Here is a 25848-nt window from a genome sequence, read left to right on the forward strand (position 1 = left end):
TTAGTTCTAACCATGAACAGCTAAAGCAAAATTAGTTGAAAGGGCAGTGACACTTACGAATAATGTCAGTGCAGTGTTTTGTAAGCTTGGCACATGCGTGTCGTCATTATATTTTAATACGCAGCTATAGTCTCTGCTTTTTTGGGGGGGGAAATCCAGTTAATATTTTGCTTTTGTAGTTAGTATTTTCTCCTGAAAACTAGTGAGATGTCCTGGATCACTTTTTAATTGGAATCGGGAAGAGGAACTATGATGATTTATCAGTTTTATGGAACAAGAGCAGAGGTTCAAGGTCCTGTATTACTTTTGCTCTCAAATGTCATTGTCTTAACGCTTTTGCCAATTGGTATATCATCATCTGAAATGATAATCAGTGAAATGCTGTGATGTGCTCGTTGCAATCTTTGATGTTTCCTTAAGATCAAATATCAAAGCATAGTTTAGTAGCAAGAGCATCGGGTTGCATTGTTTCTTGTCTATATTTTCTTTGCTTGCTGGCGTTCAGAACAGTTTTCAGGACTCTGCTTGCAGTGATATTTATTTAATCTGGAGATAGTGGCATTCGAAATTTGCTGTATGACCCTGGCAACACATTGGGAAAGGCATCAGGAGTTGCAGCTTGAAAATAGAAATAACTACAGCTTTTTCTTCAAGTGATGGTCTCTAGGCTATTCTACTGTGGGTACACATGTGCTGCATGCTACTGAGATCGGAAGCAGTGTCCATAGGTCTGTGCCTGTGCCCTTCTCCTCCTCTTGCTCCGAACTGAGGGTGTAAGGGGCACGCAGGCCAACTGTGTCTCCAGTTCCTTTCTAGTGCCCGTAGTCTGAGACGGTGGCTTTCCATGTCTGCAGCATTTTCTACCTTCTTCAACATTTTACGTGTAAATAATTGTGAATAGTCCCCTTTTTGCTACTTTTTAGATAGTTTTAGATAGTTTCTTAGTATTTAGCTAGTCAGGATAAGTTTGGGGCTTGAGGGTCCGTCCCCTCACCCCATACAGAGTGACTAGTGTGCTCAAGATGCTGGGATCCAGGAACTTTGTCTCCTGTACCCTGGCCTTCCTGGTCAGCAACAACTACCAAAAGTATCTCTATTGCTTCAGGGAAACTAACATCTGCTCTAAGTACAACATTTGTTGATCCTTTGCTAGCAGAACTCACCAAGCCCATGACTATAGGCTCCAAAGATTTCTTGTGGATGGTGCCCCATTCTGACTCGGTTGGGCAGACACTCCTGTACGATGGACAGAGGCACCGAGAAGCATGCTTCTGAGCACAGTGACTTTTGATTCTGGGGATGATTGGAGTAGAGCTGAAGAGTCCTCCACACGGGAACATTGAGAGGGTAGAAAACATTTTCATCAGAGATGAGAGAAACCCCCGTCCTGGTCCACCTCCAAGAAAAAGACCTCTTCCCTCACACCATCAAAGTCAGGTGAGACTCTTCACCCTGGAACACGAGGCTCATGAGCACATAAGAGGCATGGTACCAATCCTCCAGCTCCGAAAAGCAAAAGTACTCCAAGACCAACATCATCTGCACAAGTGGGACCATCCACGGCACCAACAAAAGAAGAGCACCAAGTGCTTCCTACATCAGTGGTATTGGTGCACTGCAATAAAGAATCATCAAGATAGAGAACTCTAACCAAGCCAGTTCCACTGCTATGAAAGGACAGAACCTCCACACCTCGCCATGGCTGGGTAGAAATACATTGCCACTGAGGGTATCCTCCTCCTCCCAGATCTGTAGTCTGCCATCCTCTTTGATCCAGTCCTCACAAGAGAGATCATAACACCCCCAGTCCAGGGAGGATGTGAAAGAGAGTTACTTTCCAGTATTTTCCACTAGCCATGGCATCACAAGATTCATGATACCAATGGCACTGCCCATGGAATTGGAACCAACTTTTCCCTCCTTGGATGGATCTGACATTGGTGAGAGAGTATCACCATCTCTGCCAAGGCAGGAGGTTTGCCCAGATAGAGGATCCATAGTCTGTTGGGTTCTCTCCCATTTTTATAAGACAACATACCCCTCTTGGAACCAATGGAACCCTGTGTTCAACCATTACTCAGCCTCTGTGACTAGCATTACTAGGGACCTTGGTACCTGTAGATGTGTTATCCTGAGTTGGTACAATCCCAGTGAGTAGAGGAACCCCCTCAGGAACAAATGGATGAGGAGAACAGACAGATAGTTCTGATGAGGCTGTCGTCTTCATCCCCTGATGAGCGGTTGTATGGCCTTGCCTTCTCTGCAAGTGTTTGCAAGTAATTCCAAAACCTGTTAAGGAACATCGCTGACACATGGAGAAAGTGCAAGAGACACTCCAAATTCCTCAGCATTCTGTGGAGTGTCACTCCCCATTAATGAAACCATCTTAGAATTGTCCAAGGTGGTCTGGCATGCCCCAGCCAGATGCACTCCCACCCCAAAAAGGGATAGAAAAGAAATACTTTGTTCCAGACACAGGATCAGAATTTATTTATACACCTTGTCCCAAACTCCTTAATAGTCAAACAGTCACTGAAAGAAGATAGCAACATCCACCCCTTCTGATAAGGAAGGTAAACATTTGGATCTGTTTGGAATATTTTTACTTCAACCAGCCTGCGGGGCCGCATAGCAAATTGTCCGAGTATTAATGTCTAAATACAATTTTGTTAATTATTCCATATTCATGGAATTCACTGACAGTCTCCTGCAGGAGGATGGAGCGTAGTTCCAAGCACTTATTGAGGAAGGTGGATTGGTTGCTAGATCATCCCTCCAACCTTCAATCGATGGAGATAACACGGAAACCTGATGGATGGTGAAGACTATTGGCATGCCTACAGTGTTATAGCTTCCGCCCTCCGGATTCCCCAGGGAAGTCCAACATACCGTGCTCCCTTCAAATCCTCCAGTCAGTTCCGTGTGAAGTTGAATGATTCGTTACGCTCATTGAAGGACTCAAGGACAACCCTCCGCTTACTGGACATCTATAACCGAGCACCAATCTGACCTTTCAGTCCTCATCCTCAGAGGAACCTGCACAACACCTTCAAAAGATGAGTCTGGGCATTTAAATTTGTAACTCTGCTTAAAAGTCATAGACTTCACAGAGATGCTGGTTTTCTGCCTCATGGCAATAATTTGTAACAAACCTTGGTGCCTACTTAACCCTCCTTTGTCCTATGACTGAAGAGGTGTTAAATGCCACTTCATCTTAAGTGATTTCATAGAATATCAGGGTTGGAAGGGACCCCTGAAGGTCATCTAGTCCAACCCCCCGCTCGAAGCAGGACCAATTCCCAGTTAAATCATCCCAGCCAGAGCTTTGTCAAGCCTGACCTTAAAAACCTCTAAGGAAGGAGATCTACCACCTCCCGAGGTAACGCATTCCAGTGTTTCACCACCCTCTTAGTGAAAAAGTTTTTCCTAATATCCAATCTAAACCTTCCCCACTGCAACTTGAGACCATTACTCCTCGTTCTGTCATCTGCTACCATTGAGAACAGTCTAGATCCATCCTCTTTGGAACCCCCTTTCAGGTAGTTGAAAGCAGCTCTCAAATCCCCCCTCATTCTTCTCTTCTGCAGGCTAAACAATCCCAGCTCCCTCAGCCTCTCGTCATAAGTCATGTGTTCTAGACCCCTAATCATTTTTGTTGCCCTTCGCTGGACTCTCTCCAATTTATCCACATCCTTCTTGTAGTGTGGGGCCCAAAACTGGACACAGTACTCCAGATGAGGCCTCACCAATGTCGAATAGAGGGGAACGATCACGTCCCTCGATCTGCTCGCTATGCCCCTACTTATACATCCCAAAATGCCATTGGCTTTCTTGGCAACAAGGGCACACTGCTGACTCATATCCAGCTTCTCGTCCACTGTCACCCCTAGGTCCTTTTCTGCAGAACTGCTGCCTAGCCATTGGGTCCCTAGTCTGTAGCGGTGCATTGGATTCTTCCATCCTAAGTGCAGGACCCTGCACTTATCCTTATTGAACCTCATCAGATTTCTTTTGGCCCAATCCTCCAATTTGTCTAGGTCCTTCTGTATCCTATCCCTCCCCTCCAGCGTATCTACCACTCCTCCCAGTTTAGTATCATCCACAAATTTGCTGAGAGTGCAATCCACACCATCCTCCAGATCATTTATGAAGATATTGAACAAAACCGGCCCCAGGACTGACCCTTGGGGCACTCCACTTGATACCGGCTGCCAACTAGACATGGAGCCGTTGATCACTACCCGTTGAGCCCGACAATCTAGCCAGCTTTCTACCCACCTTATAGTGCATTCATCCAGCCCATACTTCCTTAACTTGCTGACAAGAATGCTGTGGGAGACCGTGTCAAAAGCTTTGCTAAAGTCAAGAAACAATACATCCACTGCTTTCCCTTCATCCACAGAACCAGTAATCTCATCATAAAAGGCAATTAGATTAGTCAGGCATGACCTTCCCTTGGTGAATCCATGCTGGCTGTTCCTGATCACTTTCCTCTCATGCAAGTGCATCAGGATTGATTCTTTGAGGACCTGCTCCATGATTTTTCCAGGGACTGAGGTGAGGCTGACTGGCCTGTAGTTCCCAGGATCCTCCTTCTTTCCTATAACGTGTGTAAATATCTTTTGATTAAGATCTGTCCCACCTTGTATTTAGCTGTAACACTCTGGTTACCTTCTCCAGATTTGAGGAAGAGCTCTGTGCAGCTCGAAAGCCTGTCCCTTCCACCCACAGAAGCTGGGCCAATAAAAATATATTAACTCACCCCCCTTATCTGTCTCATATCCTGGAACCAACACAGCTACAGCATCACAAACGATATTTGTGTCATGACTTTTTTTGATAAAATATGATCTATGCAAAGAGAGAGAAATCCAGAATTGATGACTTCAGTAGGAATTTTGCCTGAGTAAGGACTGCAAGAACTTGTGAACAGCACAGCCAATAAGCCTAGGAAACAAAATGTCATACAACATAATCCCAAACATATTTCCATTGACAATCCAACATACCAATATTCCATCAGCTGTATACCAAATTAAATTAATTGTCAAGTAAAATGCATTACAACCTTAACTTTGGTCTTCGTAATACTGTATCATGTTATTTGAAAAGGGAGGATTATTTTTCTTCTTACCAAATTTAATTTACTCAGTTTTTTAATCAAAATGTGTGGTACTTAATGTGACCCTTTTTCAGTTTTTTGGCAACCGTGAGTATCGGATGATGGAAGCCTGTTTGTCATTCTCTTTTTCTTCTTCAGTATATGATCATCACCAATAAAATCTCATCAGCAATACTGTGGCTTTTCTGTTACCTCTTTACTTTTATATGCAGTATATCAGGCTGTGCTGAGGCATACTTTATTACAACTTCCCTAAGAGCTGCATTGTCATAACTGATTATTTGTCCCCCCCACCCCCCCAAAAAATCATGTGGAAATTCTTTTATCTGATGACTGACTGTAAAGAACAGTGAGTTAGCGGTTATCAATTTCCCTTTCCCATAAAACAATCATTTCAGTGCTGTAATGTTGGTCTGTTCAGATGTAATCATTCTGCAGTGCATGCAGTATAGGTGTTATGTGATTTTTCATATTTTAATAAAAATAGACATTTTATAACAATGAAGCTGAAAAATAATTTAGTAGGTGAATGGGCAAGTGCAGGATTTAGAAAAGTTAGAAGTTGTGTGTTATATTTCTTGAGACCTTAATTAATTCATTAGGTTTTAGGTCGTTGCTGGATTCACTGAGAGTAGCTGTTCTAGATCAGAATTGACTGATGTCACTCCGTATTGCTGTCTGCACATCAGTCTGCTGCCCAGTGGATTGTCTTCAAATATTTGTGAGGAAAGGAAAGACATCAGGTTGCATTTATAGTGAAGAAGGCATTTACTTGTGTCAAGGTTCCTTCCCCTCTCTGAACTCTAGGGTACAGATGTGGGGACCTGCATGAAAACCTCCTAAGCTTACTTTTACCAGCTTAGGTTAAAACTTCCCCAAGGTACAAATTATTTTACCCTTTGCCCTTGGATTTCCACTGCCACCACCAAACTTTATCTGGGTTCCTAAAAAAAACGGAGTTTGGACATGTCTTTCCCCCCCAAATCCTCCCAACCTTGCACCCCACTTCCTGGGGAAGGTTTGGTAAAAATCCTCACCAATTTGCATAGGTGACCACAGACCGAAACTCTTGGATCTTAGAACAGTGAAAAAGCATTCAGTTTCCTTACAAGAAGACTTTTAATAGAAGTAAAAAAAATCATCTCTGTAAAATCAGGATGGTAAATACCTTACAGGGTAAATAGATTAAAAACATAGAGAATCCCTCTAGGCAAAACCTTAAATTACAAAAAAGACACACAGACAGGAATATTCATTCTATTCAGCACAGCTATTTTCTCAGCCATTTAAAGAAATCATAATCTAACACATACCTAGCTAGATTACTTACTAAGTTCTAAGACTCCTTTCCTGTTCTGTCCCCGGCAAAAGCATCATACAGACAGACACAGACCCTTTTTTTTTTTGATCCCTCCTCCCAGCTTTTGAAAGTATCTTGTCTCCTCATTGGTCATTTTGGTCAGATGCCAGCGAGGTTACCTTTAGCTTCTTAACCCTTTACAGATGAGAGGATTTTTCCTCTGGCCAGGAGGGATTTTAAAGGGGTTTACCCTTCCCTTTATATTATGACAACTTGTCTAAATTTGATAGCTTCAGAGATATCTATGATATTTAATTGTTCCAGACCCCTTATTTATGTTCGACTTAGAACATTACCATTTTGTAATTTTCACCATAGAAAAGCTCTGGCTGGCTAGTAGATACATCCAGAAAATGTCATGGTTGATTAAATCAGAGCCTAGTGTTTTCACTCAGTATTACTCTTAATATTTTTCTTTAGATTTCTTGCCCCATGAGCCAGATGTCTGAAAATATTTGACTGGAACATTGTAAAAGTTGATTCCTTATCCACAAATAACAATGAAATATAGTCACAAAACCTGCTTTGTGACTGCTTGTTGAAAGAGGACTTAGTTTAAAAGTGTGTGTTCCAGTGACCCACAAAGGGAACATTTATTCGTGTTAATTTGTTGGATGTAGGCTGGATCTATAATATGATAACTACAAATGTAACTCTTTTAGCGAAACAGAAGCAGATCATAATGCAAATATAATTTATCTTAATCTTTATTATACTTAATACTTAATCATAGCTATGGGAAAGTAGAGAATACATCAGATGCAGTGAATTCCTTGTGTAAATTGGTTTTAATTTCCGATTTTGCTAAGATTAAAAAAAAAAAAGCAGCTATGGGAGTCTGGGGAAGCCAGGTGTATTGTGCACCAAATGCAAATGTTTTATGTTATTGATGCTTCACAATGAGTTTTCGGTTTGACTTTCAGCAGGGCCGAATACTCAAAGCTCTCATGGGGTTCAGTGAGATGTGAGGGTGTTGAGCACCTTCCAAGATCAGGCCATTAATGTATATTCCATGTGTCTTTTAATGTACATTCTGTGGGGCTTTGTTTCTATTTCACACGCATTACATTGGTGGTTGAATTCAAATGTTTTTCATGATGGCGATAGTGTGATATTTTCTACCATACTCCGTGGAGGTGAAATTGGAATGGGAGGGCTATAATCTCCCCAAATCTAAGTTTTCTCTCTAGATTAGTGGTTTTTGGGCATTTCACCATCAGCTCATACTTTTATCAAAGCTTATGAGCTCAGAACCTTTTTTCCCAGTTTGCTGAAGACTATGTTCATTTATAATGAATTAGGAGAACATTAAAGCTTGTACAGCAATCATAGTTGTTTTCTGGACAGGTTTCATTGAGATGGAAAAGCTAAGCTCTGTGTGCAGAGTTTATCCAGGTACAGAGGGATTGACCCAGTCTGAAACCTGAAAGTGCCCAGAGTGTCCCATGAGGAGACTGGGCCTAACGGGGGTAAAGGTTGAGGGGGATAGCTCTATGGTTCCTGTCCCCCTAGCCTTTTACCCCTTCACCCTCTGCCATCTTATTCTATCCCTATCACCTCCTCATCATTAAAGTCTGAGGCAGCTACTTTCTGCCACCCCTCCTCAGTTTTTTCTGCCCAGCAACTCCACACTGACTGGACACCAGTGGAGGGGGCAGAGGAGGAAAGCTCGTCTCCCTGTCCTGTCCTCAGTTGCATCACAGCTACCCGAGTGGTAAGGAATAGTCACTGCAGAGGAAACTATGCTCATTCCCTGCTGGAGGCGTGAGAAAAGGTGTTTGGTTGGATCTGGAGAAACAGACTGGGAATCAAAACTATGAAAATGCACATGGTTTTTAAAGATGGTAAATAAAAAAGTAAGACAAGAATGTGGGGGGTTTATCCAGATGCTGTCTAAACTCCGCAGGTTGAGAGAGTTGGCTGTAGTCTAGATGACACTTGAAAGAGATTACAGGCAGGGCAGGAGGGAGAAAATTAAAAGTAAGAAACTGCCAATGGTGATTTTAATGCTGAGCTAATTGTTTTGTCTTTGAGACTGAAATTCTAAGTCTGTTAGTTTTAAGAGCTGCGTGAGTAGTACTGAAAAAGAGAAAATCCTTTGACCACCCCCCAACCCCTCCAAAAAGACAGAGCCCTAAATCATGTCATGCTTGCTGGTTTGAGAAGGGATTAATAACCTCCGTAAGGCTTGGTATTGTTCATCCTAAAGTGCATTCATACTCTCTAGTTACTATATAAAAATTGGCACTTTCTTACATAATAGACGACACTGTGTATAATTAAAGGAATATTTCCTTGCTTTTGGTGACAATAATAAGTTGTTTTTAACATTTTTTTTTAATTGAAGAGGCAACATAAATTTGGGAGAGGGAGCTGGATTCTATTCCATCCACTCACCGTCAATAAACTATAACTAAAATTACGGGACCAAACCTTGCTCTCTCTGTTGCAACTGTGCAATTCCACTGAAGATAATGAGGCTGTACAGGTACAACTGAGGCTTAAGTACGAAGACACCTTTGCAAAGGAGATTGCAATGGTGTAACCAATTACGGAATTTGTCTTTCAGAATCTGGTACTGATAATGATGGACCGAAAGGCAGAGGGGGAACGGTTTGAGTCTCAGCTCCCACTTGAGGATGTATGGATGGCTGTTAGAAAATGTATTCAATTAGCAAATTTGATATGGAATCATTGAGGCACAATAAACATAAAACCCTACAATTACATTTTAGAGTCATCTTTCAGCTTCCAACTGCACTTTAATCTCCAATACAAAACAAAGAACTGTGTAAAATTTTTGAGAGTAAGAACAAAAAATTGAGACTTGTTCAGAGTCTTGCACACCCCCCTCCCACCTGGAAACTTACATTTCTTCTTTCTTTTGTAGCCAATGGTCTAGACAAACCGTATTTGCGGAGTTCTGGACAGTTGAACTTGGAGAACAGAAAGGAAGATGGTGAGAGTACGGCACCTGCTCCTCCCCAGAAGCCACTGCAGTGTCACTGCAATCACCACTGTCCAGAGGACTCAGTCGACAGCACCTGCAGGTTGATGGGACAACTTGTATTTCAGATATTTTGGGGGGAAGGTTATGTACAATAATCAACATTTTAAAACTTGGGTGCCTCAGGTTAGGCACCCCAATCTGTTTAGGCACCTTTAATACCTTGGATCAGTGTACAATTAAATGGGAGTGGTGGGCACTCTATAAATCAGCCCATTTTTATATAGATGCCTAAAGATAACTTGATGCATTCAGGTTTGAAATTTTAGGCCAATACTTATCGTAATAATTTGCATATGAGACATAGTTGAATTATGAATAGGTTATCAAAAAGTACAAGCCATAGCTTATGTATGGATGGAGCAAACTGCTCTTCCCCTGTGCATAAAGACCAGCGTTAAAGAAATTGTGCTTCTCCTGGAGTAGTGTAAGGCATCGCCTCTTTGGAGGGTTAGTGGTTGTTAGTAGCTAAATAATGGCGCAATCTAGCCTGAGATGTATATGTGGTTAGCCTTTCTTGTAGCAACGTGAGGAGGAAATGCTGCTCTCAGATTGGTGTGGTGAATTTCAACTCTGTTGTTCTCTTTTCCCTGTATATGTGGAACTCTGAGTTCTGCTTCTGTAAGGAATGTGGAATACTGAAGATTTTGCTATTTAATGTTAAGTTCCTACAGCTTTTATGCTCTCATCCAAGTCCGGTGGAGTATTGGGTATGCAATAACTTTAGAACTGGGACATAGGTATATTACTGTGACTGGACATTCCAGTTGGGTATGCAGTTCTATCTGAGGAGGTTACAGGGAGTTTGATATTTTAATACTACTGGACTGCTTCTCAAGGCAAAGTGTTGTGAAAGAACAGGATGGAAGGAATCTCCAAGGTTGTTCAAGATGTTGGTAGAGATTTGGAGAGGGGTTTTTAAAAATAGTTGCTTCTCAGTTTGACACTATTCTGCACAGCCTGCAATTTCAAGACCTGTCAAGTGTAAAAGTGCCAAAGCTTTGATAAAAGCCTGGGATAGTATTTTTCTGTCCCACTTGCAGCTCCTCCTCCAGGTCCTAGCGCTCTGTCTAGAAGCAGCATTTAACCACTATTGCATGGTATTTTGTTTTAAGGTTTAAAACTCCACACTTGGCTACCAGTTTGCAGGTTCTCTGCTGTGTGAATCAGCCATTTCCTGTTCATGTCTAAGGAGAGCCACTGTTTTTACACATGCCAGCTTTCACAGCAGAGGACTTATAAAGCAGTCGCTAAAAAGTTGCAGCTGATTAGAAAATAAGAAAACACAAAGGTGTCCACTTTGGAAACGTTCAGTTGGCTGATGTAAGTCAGCATCCCCACGACCAAGAAACAGAACCTGCCACCAAGCTAACACTTCATTAGCAGTGTAATGTAAAGTTTCTGAGGGTTCGTCTATACTTAAAACGCTACAGTGGCAGCAGATGTGCTGCTTTCGCATCTCAGAGTAGGCACTACCTACGTTGACGGAAGGGGCTCTCCTGTCACGATAGGTAACCCACTTCCCTGAGAGGCAGCAGCTAGATCAACAAGAATTCTTCCATCGACCTAGCGCTGTCTACACGGGGACTTAGGTCGGCTTAACAACGCTGCTCTGGGGTGTGAATTTATTATACCCCTGAGCAACGTAGTTAAACAGGCCTAATTTTCCAGTGTAGACCAGCCTACGGCAATATCTACATGTAAAGTGCTACAGTCGCAGCACTGCAGTCTAGACCCTCACTACAACAATAGACGGGGGTTCTCCTGTCCCTGTCGTTAATCTACCTCGTCTCCGAGAGGCGGTTGCTAAGTCGATGGAAGAATCGTTCCTTCTGTTGACCTAGCACTGTCTCCACCAGGGGTTAGGTCAGGGGTTCTCAAACTGGGGGTCGGGACCCCTCAGGGGGTCATGAGGTTATTACATGGGGGGTCGCGAGCTGTCAACCTCCACCCCAACCCCGCTTTGCCTCCAGCATTTATAGTGGTGTTAACTATATTAAAAGATGTTTTTAATTTATAAGGGGGGTCGCACTCAAAGGCTTGCTATGAGAAAGGGGTCACCAGGAAAAAGTTTGAGAACCACTGGGTTAGGTCATCATAGCTTCGTCTCTCAGCACAAATCCCACTCACAAACATCAGGATTTATTTAGAGTCCTTCCATGTCACACTTTTAAAATATATCCCTTTAGTTTTAAATCATAACGGGTAGCTGTTTTCAGCTATATGTACCTAAAGCTAACCACTTACAAACAGTTAAAAAAAAGTAAAATGCCAGAATATGATGTCATTTCAGCCTAAATGAGAGGGGAATTTAATGGTAAATTTATGTTCTGTTAACATGATTCTCACATTGTTAAACATCCAGTCGCAAAATCATCCTTATTGAAGTCACACCTCTTTGGAGCTTTATTTCCAGTTTTAATTAGGGTGTCAGGTGTTTAGTTTAAGCTGGAATTTATCTCACAAAACCTTCTTCTCCGTCCAGCCCAGCACAACCCCTAAAACGCTTTCATTTTCCCCCACCAGTTGCCCTTTCATATGTCATCTGAACACAGTATTCCTTGTTAATTTCACACTGAGCAGTGGCATAAAAGAAAAAATTGTGAAGCCAGTACCTGGACAATGGAAGTTTGTACCATATTTCTTCAACTACCTTTCTCTTTAAAGATACCCTATGATTTATCAGCAATGAAGTAAAAATATAATTCAAAGGGACCTCTTTCCAAATATAATATAAAAGGACTCTTTTCAAGGATGACGATTTAATATTTGTACACCTCCCATCATTGTAGTAGCTATGTCTGAGCTCCAGGTGACACTGATTTTCCTTATATTTGCAGAGTCCAGTTACTTTTTAATATTTTTTCTTTCTAAAGTCTTCCATACATAATTCAGAATTAAGGAAGAGAGATAAAATGGACCTCTGTATTGAGAAGGGTGCCCAGCCTCTGAAGTTGGGAAGGAGTGAGTGAGCGAGCGAGCGATATTAGAGAGACGAGGGGGGTGAGGTAATATCTCCTAGTGGACGAACTTCTGTTGGTGAAAGAGACACACTTGCAAGCTACACAGAGCTCTTCTTCAGATCTGGACGGAGGGATACTCAGGTGAAGGAGATAGAGCTGAGAGAGATTGCTAGGTCACCAGTCAGCTGACTCTGTTGTAACCAGTTCTCAAGAGATTTGGCCAAGCCTACCCTGCTAAACTGGGATTCCTTTTACTTTGGGACCCTCACACCGTAGAGCCTTTAATTTTCACCCTTCGCTGTAATCTGAATTGCTGTTTGCACATTGCAATGCCTTAAAACAATCAGGAACTTTCATTCTACTTCTCTATAAATGATGTTTCTCCTTATCAGAGTTCAAATGAAGGAGATGCCACTGTGTTTGTGTGATGTATAGGTGAACTTATTCTGGTAAAATCTTCTTACAGTAGTTGAGTTAATTATCTACACTCTGTCTCCCCTAATCACCAAAAGGGCTTCCTATCTTTTATGAAATCCATCTCAGTCTCTCAGCAACCCTATCAGTCTGCTAGGTCATTGGCTGCCTTCAGATCTTATGAGTTATGAGATTTCATTGTGCACAGAGCAGGAGCAGTGTATTCTAGGTCACCCCTAGCCCAACAATGCAAGTGAAATTTCATTAGACCAGCTGGCCAGAGCCCAGCAAAATTTCAGGCTTGAGACCCCTGTTGTTGGAACACTACCAAAGGCAGGGGACCTTTCACGGGTCAGGGAACCGATTTTCTGAAAGTTCAGTGAGAAAGCATTTCCAGGTGTATTCAAATTAAGACTCAGATATAGAGCACAGCCCTGTTGCGACTGCAGTGAGGTACAGTATTGAATTTCCTTCTGAAAAAAGCAACCTGCTTCTCTGCCAGGAAATGTTGGTCTGCTTTGACAGGTATTTAGTTGGGGTGGTATGACACTACTGACTGCCAACCAGCTGTACTGTTATCCATCTGGATGTTTGTATAAAAATGAGGACATCTTGTGGCCACTTAGAAACCCTTCCAGGATTGTATTTCTTATACTTTTTGCAGGGACTACATCGGATGGGCAAGTCAGCATTCTAAAAGCAAGTGTCCATCAAATCCCTCAACTACCTGCTGCCTTCATAACAACTCTATAGTACTGTGAACAATGGGCAATTTTATAGCGCACATGTTCAGCAATACTTTAGCCCTACAGATAAGTTAAGAACACGCTTAATTATTTTCTCTTAAAGCTAGCATGATTTTAACAATTAAAAAAATAATTACTGTAATTTATAGCAACAGTGGTGGCCCTTTTAAACACCTGGCAACTAAAATAAATGGCTACGGTTAGCTCATTATCTACAGTATTCCTCTCCTACTTGCCTATATTTACTGTAGGTAATACTTTTATTACTCTAAACTGTGGGGTTATCCAACTGCAAATATTGACTTAGTTATCTAAGGCAATTGGCAAATTTTCAAGGGTCACTTTTATATTATGTAGTTAACAAGTCATTTGGTCTTGAAAATGATTGTTTTGCACCTAGATTTCAGAGACAGGATAGGGTGCTTAGTTTCATGTTTGTCTTTGAGCTTCAGCATGAATTCCCTAGAGTCTGATAGGTTTTCAAGGCTATGGGGTATTGTTTATCCTTGTTACCTTACATTATCACAAAAGATATGCAAATAGTGTCAATCTAACTGAGAGAGACAGTGGCTGAGCACACAGGTGTTTGGAAGACTGATTGATTAACAGGGACCTTTCTCAGGAAGAGGTGAAAGTATTTGTAAGAACTTCATATGTCTATACTTGTAAAGATTGTTAACTCACAACCTGTTGAAACTTTAACCCTCTTTCTGCTGTGGGGGTTCAAAATAGGTTTTCAAAACAGAATTTCAAAGCTGCTTAGTTTCAAGACAAATTGAGCCTCATTTTAAAAATTGACACGATGCATTTGCACATGCAAAATGCATGAAGTTACTGCAGTCGTGCATACCCATAGGGTAGTTGCATACGAAAAAAAATGGACTTCACTGGGCATGTACACCATGCAATCGAAGTAATCACATTCACTGATTAGGTGCATGGTCATATATACAATTTTCTATGCAAAGACATGTGCCTGCAGTTTTAAAAAGTCTGTCCCAGAGCTTTTGTCCGACTGCCGTGCAAAGCAAGTTCTATTTGGTTTCTCAGATATTTTACCTAATGGTCTGCGTTGGTTGTGTTTCTACACAGCTGTGTTTTAAAGCAGATAAAATGCTTAGCTTTGGTTTATCAACCGTAATAGAGAATAAAATTGCTTTGCCAGGGGTTGTTTGCATGGGACGTGCGAGCAATTTTATTCTCATTTTGTTATCAGACTATGGAGCTGTGAGTATCTCTAATTTCAAATGTAGGGGGAGAGGACTTCAGCAGAAGGCTGAAATACCAAATTAAGGTCCTTCGTCTTTTGTCAGAAGTAGGGCTGTCGATTAATCTCAGTTAACTCAAGCGATTAACTAAAAAAAAAAATCATGATTAACAGCAGTTTTAATTGAACTGTTAAGCAATAGACTACCAAGTGAAATTCATTAAATAGCTCGGATGTTTTTCTACATTTTCAAATATATTTATTTCAGTTACAACACAGAATACAAAGTGCACAGTGCTCACTTTATATTATTATTTTTATTACAAATATTTGCACTGTAAAAATGATAAAAGAAATAGTATTTTTCAGTTCACCTCATACAAGTACTGTAGTGCAATCGCTTTATCGAGAAAGTGCAACTTACAAATGTAGATTTTTTTTGGTTACAAAACTACACTCAAAAAAAAAACAGTGTAAAACTTTAGCGCCTACAAGTCCACTCAGTCCTACTTCTTACTCAGCCAATTGCGAAGACAAACAAGTTTGTTTACATTTATGGGACATAATGCTGCCTGCTTATTATTTACAGTGTCTCCTGAAAGTGAGAACAGGCACTTTTCACATGGCACTTTTCGCATGGCACTTTTGTAGCCGGCTTTGCAAGGTATTTATGTGCCAGATATGCTAAACATTTGTATGTCTCTTCGTGCTTCGACCACCCTTCCAGAGGACATGCTTCCATGCCGATGACGCTCGTTAAAAAAATAATGTGTTACTTAAATTTGTGACTGAACTCTTTGGGGGAGAATTGTATGTCCCCTGCTCCGTTTTACCCGCGTTCTGCCATATATTTCACATTACAGCAGTTTAAGAACACTTTCACTGCAGATTTGACAAAAGGCAAAGAAGATACCGATGTGAGATTTCTAAAGATAGCTAGAGCACTTGACCCTAGATTTCAGAATGTGCCTTCCAAAATCTGAGAGGGACTAGGTGTGGAGCATGCTTTCAGAAGTCTTAAAAAAGCAACACTCCAATGTGGAAACTACAGAAACTGAACCACCAAAAACAAAAATCAACCTTCTGCTGGTGGCATCTGACGAAAACGAACATGCGTCAGTCTGCACTGCTTTGGATCATTGTTGAGCAGAATCCATCATCAGCATGGACCCACGTCCTCTGGAATGGTCGTTGAAAAGCAAAGGTTTGTTGTGATTTGAAGGGGGAAGCTATAGCACTCAGCTATTTTTATTCATATTATTACACAAAAAAGAATATTCTGCCATTGTTTAAAATCTAGCAGTGCCTAGGTCAAGTGTAACTCCTTAAATACTTTGGGGAAGAAGAGCAGGGGATCCATATTAAGCATGGGCTAAATGATTCAGTTACAACAAGACCTTGGCGTGAATCTTTCTCCTCCATCCATGAACCCAATTCCAATTGAGTGTTGTGCTGAGGTAAGCCTCGCTTTCCTCTGTACTCTCAAAATTAATACAGTTCATGACTCACTCGTTCTTCTCTCTGCATCCTGCGTTAATCTGTTTTGAATGGGATTTGTCTTACTTTGTGCTTTGTAAAAGCATCATGGCCTAAATTTTCCAAGGTGTCTAGCAAATTTCAGGTGCCCAACTTGAGACAGCTTAATGGGGCCTGATTTTCAACGTGCAGGTGCTCAAAACTTTCTGAAAATTAAGGACTTGTTAAGGTCTCACGTTGGTCATTCAAAATCACGAATAACTTTTTGAAAATGTAGGCCCATGTACCTTTATGTTATGGTAAATAATCACTGATAATACTCCAATCTCTGCTGAACCCCTTTGCATTGTCTCAGCCAGCACAATGAGCTTCAGAGAGGAAGCTCCAGAAAATGGGAGATTGCCACAATAAATTGAATTTACTTAAACCAAGAACACACACTCCATATTAGAAAATACTCACTTTACATTTGTCTTTTCATTTTGCAACATTAAAAAAATGGAGCTACACTGTACAGCATACAAGCGTGTTCACTGGCTCAGCCTAAGATCTTGCATATGTGCACAGAAAATTACTTGTTTTAATGTGCTTTGTTTTTTCAACCACAAAACTAGAATATAAATTATCTGTATTTTGATTATTCGTTTTTGTAAATAACCTAAGCACCTGTTAAAGTGAATTTTGTGTGTGATGACAGAGACAGAAGCAAAAATGCAGAGGGATGTCTCAGTGGTTGGTATTATTGCCATGTCAGAGTCATCATAGGGTTGGAAACTGTAGATATAGGTCCTGTACTTAACACAGTAAATGAGCTTTCTTAAGTGTTCTCTGTGGGCGTTGGGCGAATCCTCCATTCCATGTTGCAGAGTGTCCTCACATCTTTTTGTGCAGTGTTGTAGAGAGGGCCGTTACAGATGGGGGAAAAAAGAGTGTCCCTCTGTGGCTTCTTGGCATCTGCTCCACACAGCAGAACAGGGTCAGTTTTGCTGACTGGGAGGCTTGTGTGGTCTTTTCAGAGGCCGAGGATTTGGCCCATTATGAGCCAGATTCTGTGCTTTGTTGCATGTGTATGGCTCCCACTGACTTCAAAGTAGTTGCATACACATCTGAAGGCTGAATTTGGCTCAGCAGGAGTATAATGCAGTTTTTCTAACTGGGTTTCATGTTACTGTTACCACAATATTTTTTCCAGAAAATGAGTGTGTGTTGAACAGATTTACAGTGACTCTTTGGTTTATGGACAGTGTTCTGCTAAACTTGGCTTTTTTTAATGGACATATTCCTCGGGTGATAGACATGACAAAAAGTAGGAAGTAAATGCATGCTGAGAGTTTAAGTAGTTTCAAAACTGGGGAAAGTCTGTAGAGCTTCACATAAGCATGTGAATGGTCAGGTTTCTATACAAACCATAACTGAAGTTTCCCCATCATTACTAAGAACCAATGCAGAAGTTGTTTTGCTGATTTGATTGGGATCATATGGGCAATATGATTTATGCTGCCAGTGTATTCAGAAATGTTCACAAGAGATGAAGTATACAAAAATAAAATCCTCCAGGCTGCATTGCAGACCAAAGTAAGGTGGTGGTAATGTACTGAAACGTAGGAGGTTTCTGGTTTAGTCATCAGGGAATTTAACCAACTTGCAAGCTGTAGCAAATGAACGAGGGGATAATTTCATCTGTCCAAATCTTTTTTGCCATCACAAATTACTTAGCATATTCATAGAAAGATGATTAAGGATTTGTTATGCCTGGTATTTTTAAGGTCCTTCTGTGGTAGATGGGTATTTAAAGCATTTTTTGTTTTTTTATTTTAAAAGAAGAGAGGGAGAGAGAAATAGTAAAACAGACATTGATGTCACGATACCATGGAAGCCAGGGGAGGAAATACCAATCAAAGTTTGGTAGCTAAGGTGTTGCATCTTTCATGAGAAATGACTCTTCTCTGCTTGAACAGATGCAAAGCTCTTGGGTCCCCATGCCTCCCTTCTGACATATAGTAAAGGTCTCAGTTAAGATCACCTCTGTCATTACGGTAATCTTTAATTGTAGCAGCGTCTTCTAGTTCAGGATCTGTCAGCATTTCTGCTATACACCTCTTTTTTTCCCCCGATGTGTGACCTGGTTGTAAAAAGTCACCCTTGCCAAAATGTGACATACCAGATCTCTGCTTGTGAATTGTCACATCCAAAATCTCTTTAATGTCTTTTCTGTACTGTATAATACCGTATAATATGATACCTCACTGGAGGAGGTTTACATGGCTACATTTTACAACAGCCAATTCAGTTCTACATTTACACAATGAATGTTTTTAATTTTTAAGTGACTGTAATTGTATTTAATAATCCATAAATGTTACACTACTGAGAATAAATAATAGGTTAATTTATACTGCTTTATATGTACAGGAGTTCCCCAGTATATGTCTCTCCCTTATCCGTTGTTTCGGATATCCGTTGCTCATCAATAGGGGAATGTGTTCCGATTCACATTGGTCCTGATCCACATGCATGGATCGGGACCAACATGAATTGGAAAACGTTCCCCTATTGTACAGTACTGTCCTTGCGTCTGCTGGCGGCCCACAGGGCTGACGATCAACTCCTCCCCCTCTTTTCCAGTGCCTCCTGCCTGCCATGGTCAGCTGTTAGGCGGCTGGGGGACAGCAGGGCTGGAGGAGCAGCGATGGGGCGCTCAGAGGAGAGGGTGAAACTGGGTGGGAAGAGAAAGGGCGTGGGTGGAGGTAGGTGGGACGGCCTTGAGTACAGTACTGTCCTGTACCCATCATGAGTGTAAAATGCGTTCAAAGTGTTAAGAGTGGGTCTGTGTCCAAGAGGCAACGTAAGAGTTGTTTCAGAGTAACAGCCGTGTTAGTCTGTATTCACAAAAAGAAAAGGAGTACTTGTGGCACCTTAGAGACTAACCAATTTATTTGAGCATAAGCTTTTGTGAGCTACAGCTCACTTCATCGGAACATTAGAAGTATATTTTAGTATATATATACTAACATTAGAAGTATAATTGGATGTTATAAAGCATTTTGAAAGAGGTGAGCGTGCAGCTGATGTCGCTCATGTTCTCGGTTTGCCTGCTTCAACGGTACACTCAATTTTTAAGAGTGCTGATCGAATTCATGAAAGCGCTCCAAGTGCTATGAAGTGGTCCTCAATGAAGATAACAAAACAGAGAAGCAGTACAGGGAGTCCTCAGACTTAAGACGCAATTCGTTCCTTAGAATTGCATTGTAAGTCGAAACCGCTTTTCCCATAGGAATCAATGGTATAAAGGGGGGGACTGGTTCCTGAACCAAGACTTGATACACTATTTTCACCACAATAATCCAGATTTTTGTACTAAATGAATTATAGATGACTAATGTAGCAACATCAATGCATTTATTAGGTAAACAGCATTCAAATAAACATATAAAATCACATATGCTTTGACTTTCTAGAACTTTTTGAAGGGCTCTTGGCTGGGGGCTTCTCTGAAGTCTGGGCTGTAGGTTTCTCTGCGGTCTTCTCTGCAATCTTAAAGAAAGTGTCCAAGGAAGTTCGGACAGATGTTCTCCTCCTCTCCTTGTAAATTTTGCTGGAGCAGCAGTACATGTTGGATATGCCCCTATTCACAGATGCACTGTGTTTAATGAGTGGAGCTGGAAGTGGGGGGTCCCTTGCAGTCACTTGTCTGATTGGCTTCCAGGGCCAGGGTAGTTGTTGCCGGCTAGCCTTGCCGCTTGTTTTTGATTGGCTCCCAGCCCCTGGCTCAGCCAATCAGAAAGCTTGAACCGTGAAATCAGTGATTTGCTGAGACTCAGCATGTGATGTGTGCTGTTCTCCCTGCCGGCTTTTGTTGTAAGGGCGACAAGAGTCATAGGGGCAAAACAGGCAGTCAATTGAAAAGTGTCGTAAGCGGCGTCCGACGGAAGTCAGGTGTCGTATGTTTGAGGACTCCCTGTATAATGGAGAGGATGGAATGTTTGCTGGCTGATTGGATTGATGACCTGCATGAAAAGAAAATGCCTGTGAGTTTAAGCTTGATTCAGGAGAAGGCCAAAAGCCTGTATAACAATTTAAAGGAAAGAAAGGGAGAGAGCTCAACAGCAGAAAAGGCGACCTTCCATGCTAGTCGTGGGTGATTCCACAGATTTCAGAAGCGTGTCAATCTACATAATGTAACACTCACAGGAGAAATGGCTACTGTGGATGAAGAAGCAGCTGAATTGTTTCCTATGCAGCTAAATACAATTGATTTGGAAGGTGGCTGCTCTCCAAAACAAGTTTTTAACGTCTACAAGACGGGCCGTTAGTGGAAGAAATTGCCAACAAGCACTTATATTTCTCGTGACAAGAAGACTGCTCCTGGATTCAAAGCCTCAAAAGACTGCTTAACCCTTCTGCCTGGGGGAAATGCAGAAGGCGATTATAAGCTGAAGCCCTTGCTTGTCTACCATGGTGAAAACCCAAGAGCAATGAGGGGCTACGTCAAGCCTTATCTCCCTGTAATTTGGAAGTCGAACAGAATGGCCTGGATGACATGCAGTATTTTCCGTGAGTGGTTTGTAGACCGTGCTGTCCCTGAATTTAAGGCTTATTGTCAGAAGGAAAATTTGGCCTTTAAGATCCTCCTTCTGCTGGATAACGCAAGTGTCCATGAACTGGACTACAAGGCTCTCTGCCCGAACGTCAAAGTCCAATTTTTGCCACCCAACACCACATTGTTGCTGCAGCCCATGGACCGGGTGTAATGGCCACGTTCAAGGCTTATTACCTACAGAGGACATTCTCCATGCTGATCAAGGAGACAGCATGTGAAAGAAAGCCCAGCGTAAAGGAGTTTTGGAAGTCCTACAACATCTTGAACAGCGTGGAAAACATTGACCCGTCGTGGGAAGAGGTCACTTTGCAATGTGTGAACGGCATTTTGCGCTGTGCAATGCCAGATGCTGTCCACAGCTTCGTGGGATTTGATGCCGTTCCTGTTCTCGAGCAAGAAATTGTCAAGTTGGCAAAGAATATTGGCTTCGAGGAGGTGGAGGAGGAGGATGTACAGGAGTCTCACGCTAAGCAACTGACAAATGAGGAACTGATTGAGCTGGATTGACCACGGATATCTAAAGAAAGCAAGGGCAATGATGATGATGATATAGGGCAGGAAGCCAGGAGTCTGACGACAAAGAATCTCTCCCTTTTCTTTGGATTGCTGGATGAGATGATGGAAATAATACAGAGCGGTGATCCTTTTTGTAAACGGTCTGCCAAAGTCTCCAGGGCTCTCAGTGATGCAGTGACTTGCTACAGGGAGATCTATTGTTCAAAGATTCATGCAGGAGAGCAGACATCGATTAAAATCCTTTTTTAAGACTTCTGCAACCAAAAAGCCAGCCACAGAAAAGCCAGCCCAAGAAAACACAGCTGCCACCCCTTCCTAAGTTTAGCATAATTGACAGTGTTTTATACTGTATTACTGTACTGTATGTACTATATTAAAATGTTCTGTGTGTTTAATCAGCGTTAGTAGGGTTGTACATTATTTTATTCAACGTTTTGTGTGTAAAATGTGTGCTGTATAACCTGTCAGTGTCAAAAGGTACCCTGTTTAGGCGAAAAGAGCATTGTCATAGGCAAGTGTGGTGAAGTTGTGAATGCATTCCCCCCTTATTCCATTATTTCTTACTGGGAAAAATTCCCCGGTATACGTCATTTTGGTATCCATCACCCTTTTCAAGAGCACAACCCCAATGTATACAGGAGACCCCCTGTATTCATCATTCTGTGTTATCATGAGTACTTATATGTAATATGCAGTGAAATACAGCATTTTAGATGTGGTCCATGCTTGTTCAGATTTTTTTTAATGATGGAAAGATTTTAATTTCTGACATGGCTGGACTGTGCAGCTGGAGTGTGCTATGCACTCCTCTGTATGTCGAGTGCGTTATATTCAAACTGTGAGCATCTGTTCCCCACCACCACAGTAGAGCTCTTCCAGGAGTTCTAGGAGACCCTGTCTCTTCTACTCTCTTGCCCAGATCCCTGGCAGGCTTTCCGAGGGGTGATGGTAACTTTTATTTACATTGAAAATTCTCCCTCTTAAATCTCATTTTTCCTGTATAAACATTTCCCTTTAAATTTCATTTCACATTCCTCATTCATTGTATCATGGTGTGAAGCTAGTGAGACATTCTTCTATTGCTGTCTCTAAAAAGAATGATTTCCTCCATCCCTCAAAGTTTTTGAGCTCTCTCCCCCTCTGCTTTCCATGATCTAACTTGCTTTGTCATTTTACATCAGAAGTAAAATTTTCACAAGCATTTAAGTGACTTAGGAGCCTATGTTCCATTTTCAAAAGTGATTTATGAGTCTGTGTCCTATTGAAAGTCACTAGAATGCCAAAACCTCCTGGGTCTCTTTCCTGTCTTAATAGTACCTCTTCTAATGATATGATTCTTTTGTATAGTGACTTTATTAGAGACCATCAGTTGTTGACTTGTTTTGTTTTTCAGTTGATTGCAATTTATCGTTTTGTTACAGCATCCCTCTGTTACCCTTACTCATTGCTTTGAATCTAAGGCACCGTATAAACAAATAAAATGTAGTATAATATAATATTGTACTCTAATGGATTCCTTTCAGTCTCTTTTCTTGGCAATCCTATCATTCCTATCCTGAGACTGAGTAATGAAGTCATGAGAGTTGTTTCCCAAAAGGGTTGTTGTCTTCCTTACTTTACTCTCATGCACAACATCGAAGTAGTATAAAAGTAAATTGTGCGCTTCTATGAGGAAGTCGTCTGTAGTGTGCAACTGGTTACTTTTCAGATCCAGACGTTAGTAACTTCTCCTGTTATTGAAAGGAACTGTGAAACAAGCTTGCTCTGACTAGATCTCACACAGTTAATTTAAAAATGTGCCACAGCAAATATTTGGTGTTTTCCTATCCGGCATCCTTCTGTGCCACAGCTAATATTTCCAAATTGTATTTATGCGTTTGGTGTGTAATGGAATGTTCCCCTTTTCCTACAACTTCTTTATTGTCATTAGTGTTTTTGTTTGTTTTGTTAGGCTTTCCTTTCTTTCAAGTCAAAAAATAATTATCTGAAATTCTGCTTTATTTAAGCCTTGTAAATCCATTTAGTTACTTCTTGTGTCTGTTTCCCTTTTATTGTCCTTGTTCATTTGTTCATATATAACACAATAAATATTAGAAAGAAATTAAGAGGTTAATAAAACATTTTATTGTTATGTGACTTAATTGTTTGAGGATAAGGGGCTATTTCTTTTTTATTATCCATTTTATTTCTTACGATCAAGACAATTTTCATTCATTTTGATAGGGTAGTGAGTCCCCAAAAAGTGATGAGAAATTAGCAGAGAAGACTTGCAGTCAGATGCAGGCACTCTTTTTGTTTCCCTGATAACATTCATGCATTTGACCTTCATTAGGGAAGGGCATTTATCACCAGCACCATCTAGCCATCTGTTAGTATACTTGTCCTATGTTGTACATGTTCTTGTAAACTGAACTATTATGGATCACTTTAGGCTTATAACCCAAGTAAACAGTTCGGAAGGATGTTGATGATAACTCAAGAACTCAAACGCAACAGAGTGTTGCAGTTTGTAATATGGTTAAAGTAAGGACCACAAATCACTCTTAATAGTGTTTCACAGTTATTATCTCAATGACGCTGGCCTCTTCCGGTCTGCGCTACAGAGCAAATCTCTGTACAGTGTGCATGTACAAGTAGACCTGCTTTAGCACTGATGCTTTTACTAAGATGGGTCTCCAATGATGCAAAGCGTATCTATTAGGATAGACCAGTGGTTCTCAACCTGTTTACCACTCCGAGCCGCATATGCAGCTCTCTGTGTGTTACGTTGGCCACATCCACACCATTTCATTATACTACTTGTATGGCCCTGAGGATATCACCTGGGCCACAAGCTGCCTGCAGACCATGGGTTGAGAACCACTGGGATAGACATTTGTGCAGAGGGGATGGGCCTTGGGTGAAGATTTTTGATTATGGGGGTTTGGGTTTTATGTGAAAATGTCAGCTTTGTGGACTGGTTTCTTTTGTTTGAAGAAAAGTTATCAGTTTATGATTGCTGTCTGTCTTTGTTGGATTTAATTTTAACCATGTGTGGATGCCAAGAGCCTGGGATAAGCATTCGTTTGTTTTGTATGTTGAAATAATACTGTGTAAATAAATAAGATTTTACATATGTGATGATAGTTTAGCATTATGTTACATTGCTGTTCAAAGTGTGTTGATTTATCAACTGTATGTTTGTGGGGCTCAGAATATCAGACTGCCTCTCATAGCAAATCTCTGATTTTAAAAAACAAACTCTATTTTTCACTCTTTCCAATCTTCAGGACTGATGGCTACTGTTTCACCATGGTAGAAGAAGATGAATCCGGAGGACGTACGATTGCCTCAGGATGCCTAGGCTTAGAAGGCTCAGACTTCCAGTGCCGGGTAAGAAAAGAGTTGCGATCAAGGTTTGGTCTGGCTGTTGTGATAGTTTTCATGCAGCTGCATTGTAGTCAGGATGAATGCATACATCTGCTGCTTTGAATTTTGTTCATGTGGGAGATGTGCCCTCTGCACTGAATGCTGAAGAAATGGCATCTGCTCCCCAAAACTCTTGCTACTACTTCAAGCGCAGGTTAACTAACGTTAGCCCCTGCCGTCCTGGTGAAACTACCGCTCGGGTAAACCGCTCGGGTAATTCCATTCTGCTTCTCTACATTCCCCCTGCGGCTTGAATTACGTAAGACATTCTTTACTTCCTTTCCTAAACTGCTGTGTGCTACGTAGTAGTGGGCAGTAAAAAAGTGGCTGTTTTCACACGAGAAGTTGTTACATATCACTGATGTGTAACGTGAGTCCTGTGTGTGTAGACAGTCCAGCCAGTAAATTTAGGGATCCACCTTCGTGAAGGCATTATAGTTCCAGGGAGAGAAATGTGTTTTCATTCCATGTACTGCAATCAACTTGTCACCCTACAAAGCAATTCTCTTTTGTGCTTGCATGTTTAACACAGAGAAATCACTCGGGGTTAAATCCCCAGCTGTTCCGTGCAAAGCTCAGCATGACTGTGGAGTGAGGACAGCAGATGGAACGAAGATGACTCTGAGTACATCTACCCTGGACAATGAAACAACAAAAGACCACGAGCGTGGCAGCGAGCCTCAGAGCCTGGGTCAACTGACTTGGGCTCTTGCTACACGCCTAAGAATAGCAGTGTAGACACTCCTGCTCAGGCTGGAGTCCAGACATTGACACTCAACCCCTTGCTGGGTTTCAGAGCCCAGGCTTCAGCCCAAGCAGCAACATCTGTGTTGCTATTCTTAGTCCTGTAGTGTGAACCTAAGTCAGTTGACCCGGGCTCTGAGACTCGCTGACGCGGTTTTTTGTTTGTTTGCAATGTAGTAGTACCCTAAGTAAATCTTTCTGCTCTGGGCCTGTCCAGGGGCCACACTAGCTATTGGTTCAAGTTAAAGCAGGATACGGGTTGCTCTTATTTGCAGCTGCTTATAA

The 25848-nt window shown here is 41.5% G+C and overlaps 1 protein-coding gene across 3 annotated transcripts in view; it reads left to right on the forward strand.

Moving 5' to 3' along the window:
• BMPR1B (bone morphogenetic protein receptor type 1B) overlaps positions 1-25848 on the forward strand; it is a 356174-nt gene that overhangs the window by 312403 nt on the left and 17923 nt on the right. For all 3 annotated transcript variants that reach the window (XM_073340728.1, XM_073340729.1, XM_073340730.1), the window contains 2 exons: positions 9373-9532; positions 24681-24783. In XM_073340728.1, coding sequence (XP_073196829.1) covers positions 9373-9532; positions 24681-24783 — 263 coding nt within the window. The remainder of the gene's footprint in view (positions 1-9372; positions 9533-24680; positions 24784-25848) is intronic.

The sequence above is a fragment of the Lepidochelys kempii genome, chromosome 4 (assembly GCF_965140265.1).
Source record: "Lepidochelys kempii isolate rLepKem1 chromosome 4, rLepKem1.hap2, whole genome shotgun sequence".
Taxonomy (NCBI): Eukaryota; Metazoa; Chordata; order Testudines; family Cheloniidae; genus Lepidochelys; species Lepidochelys kempii.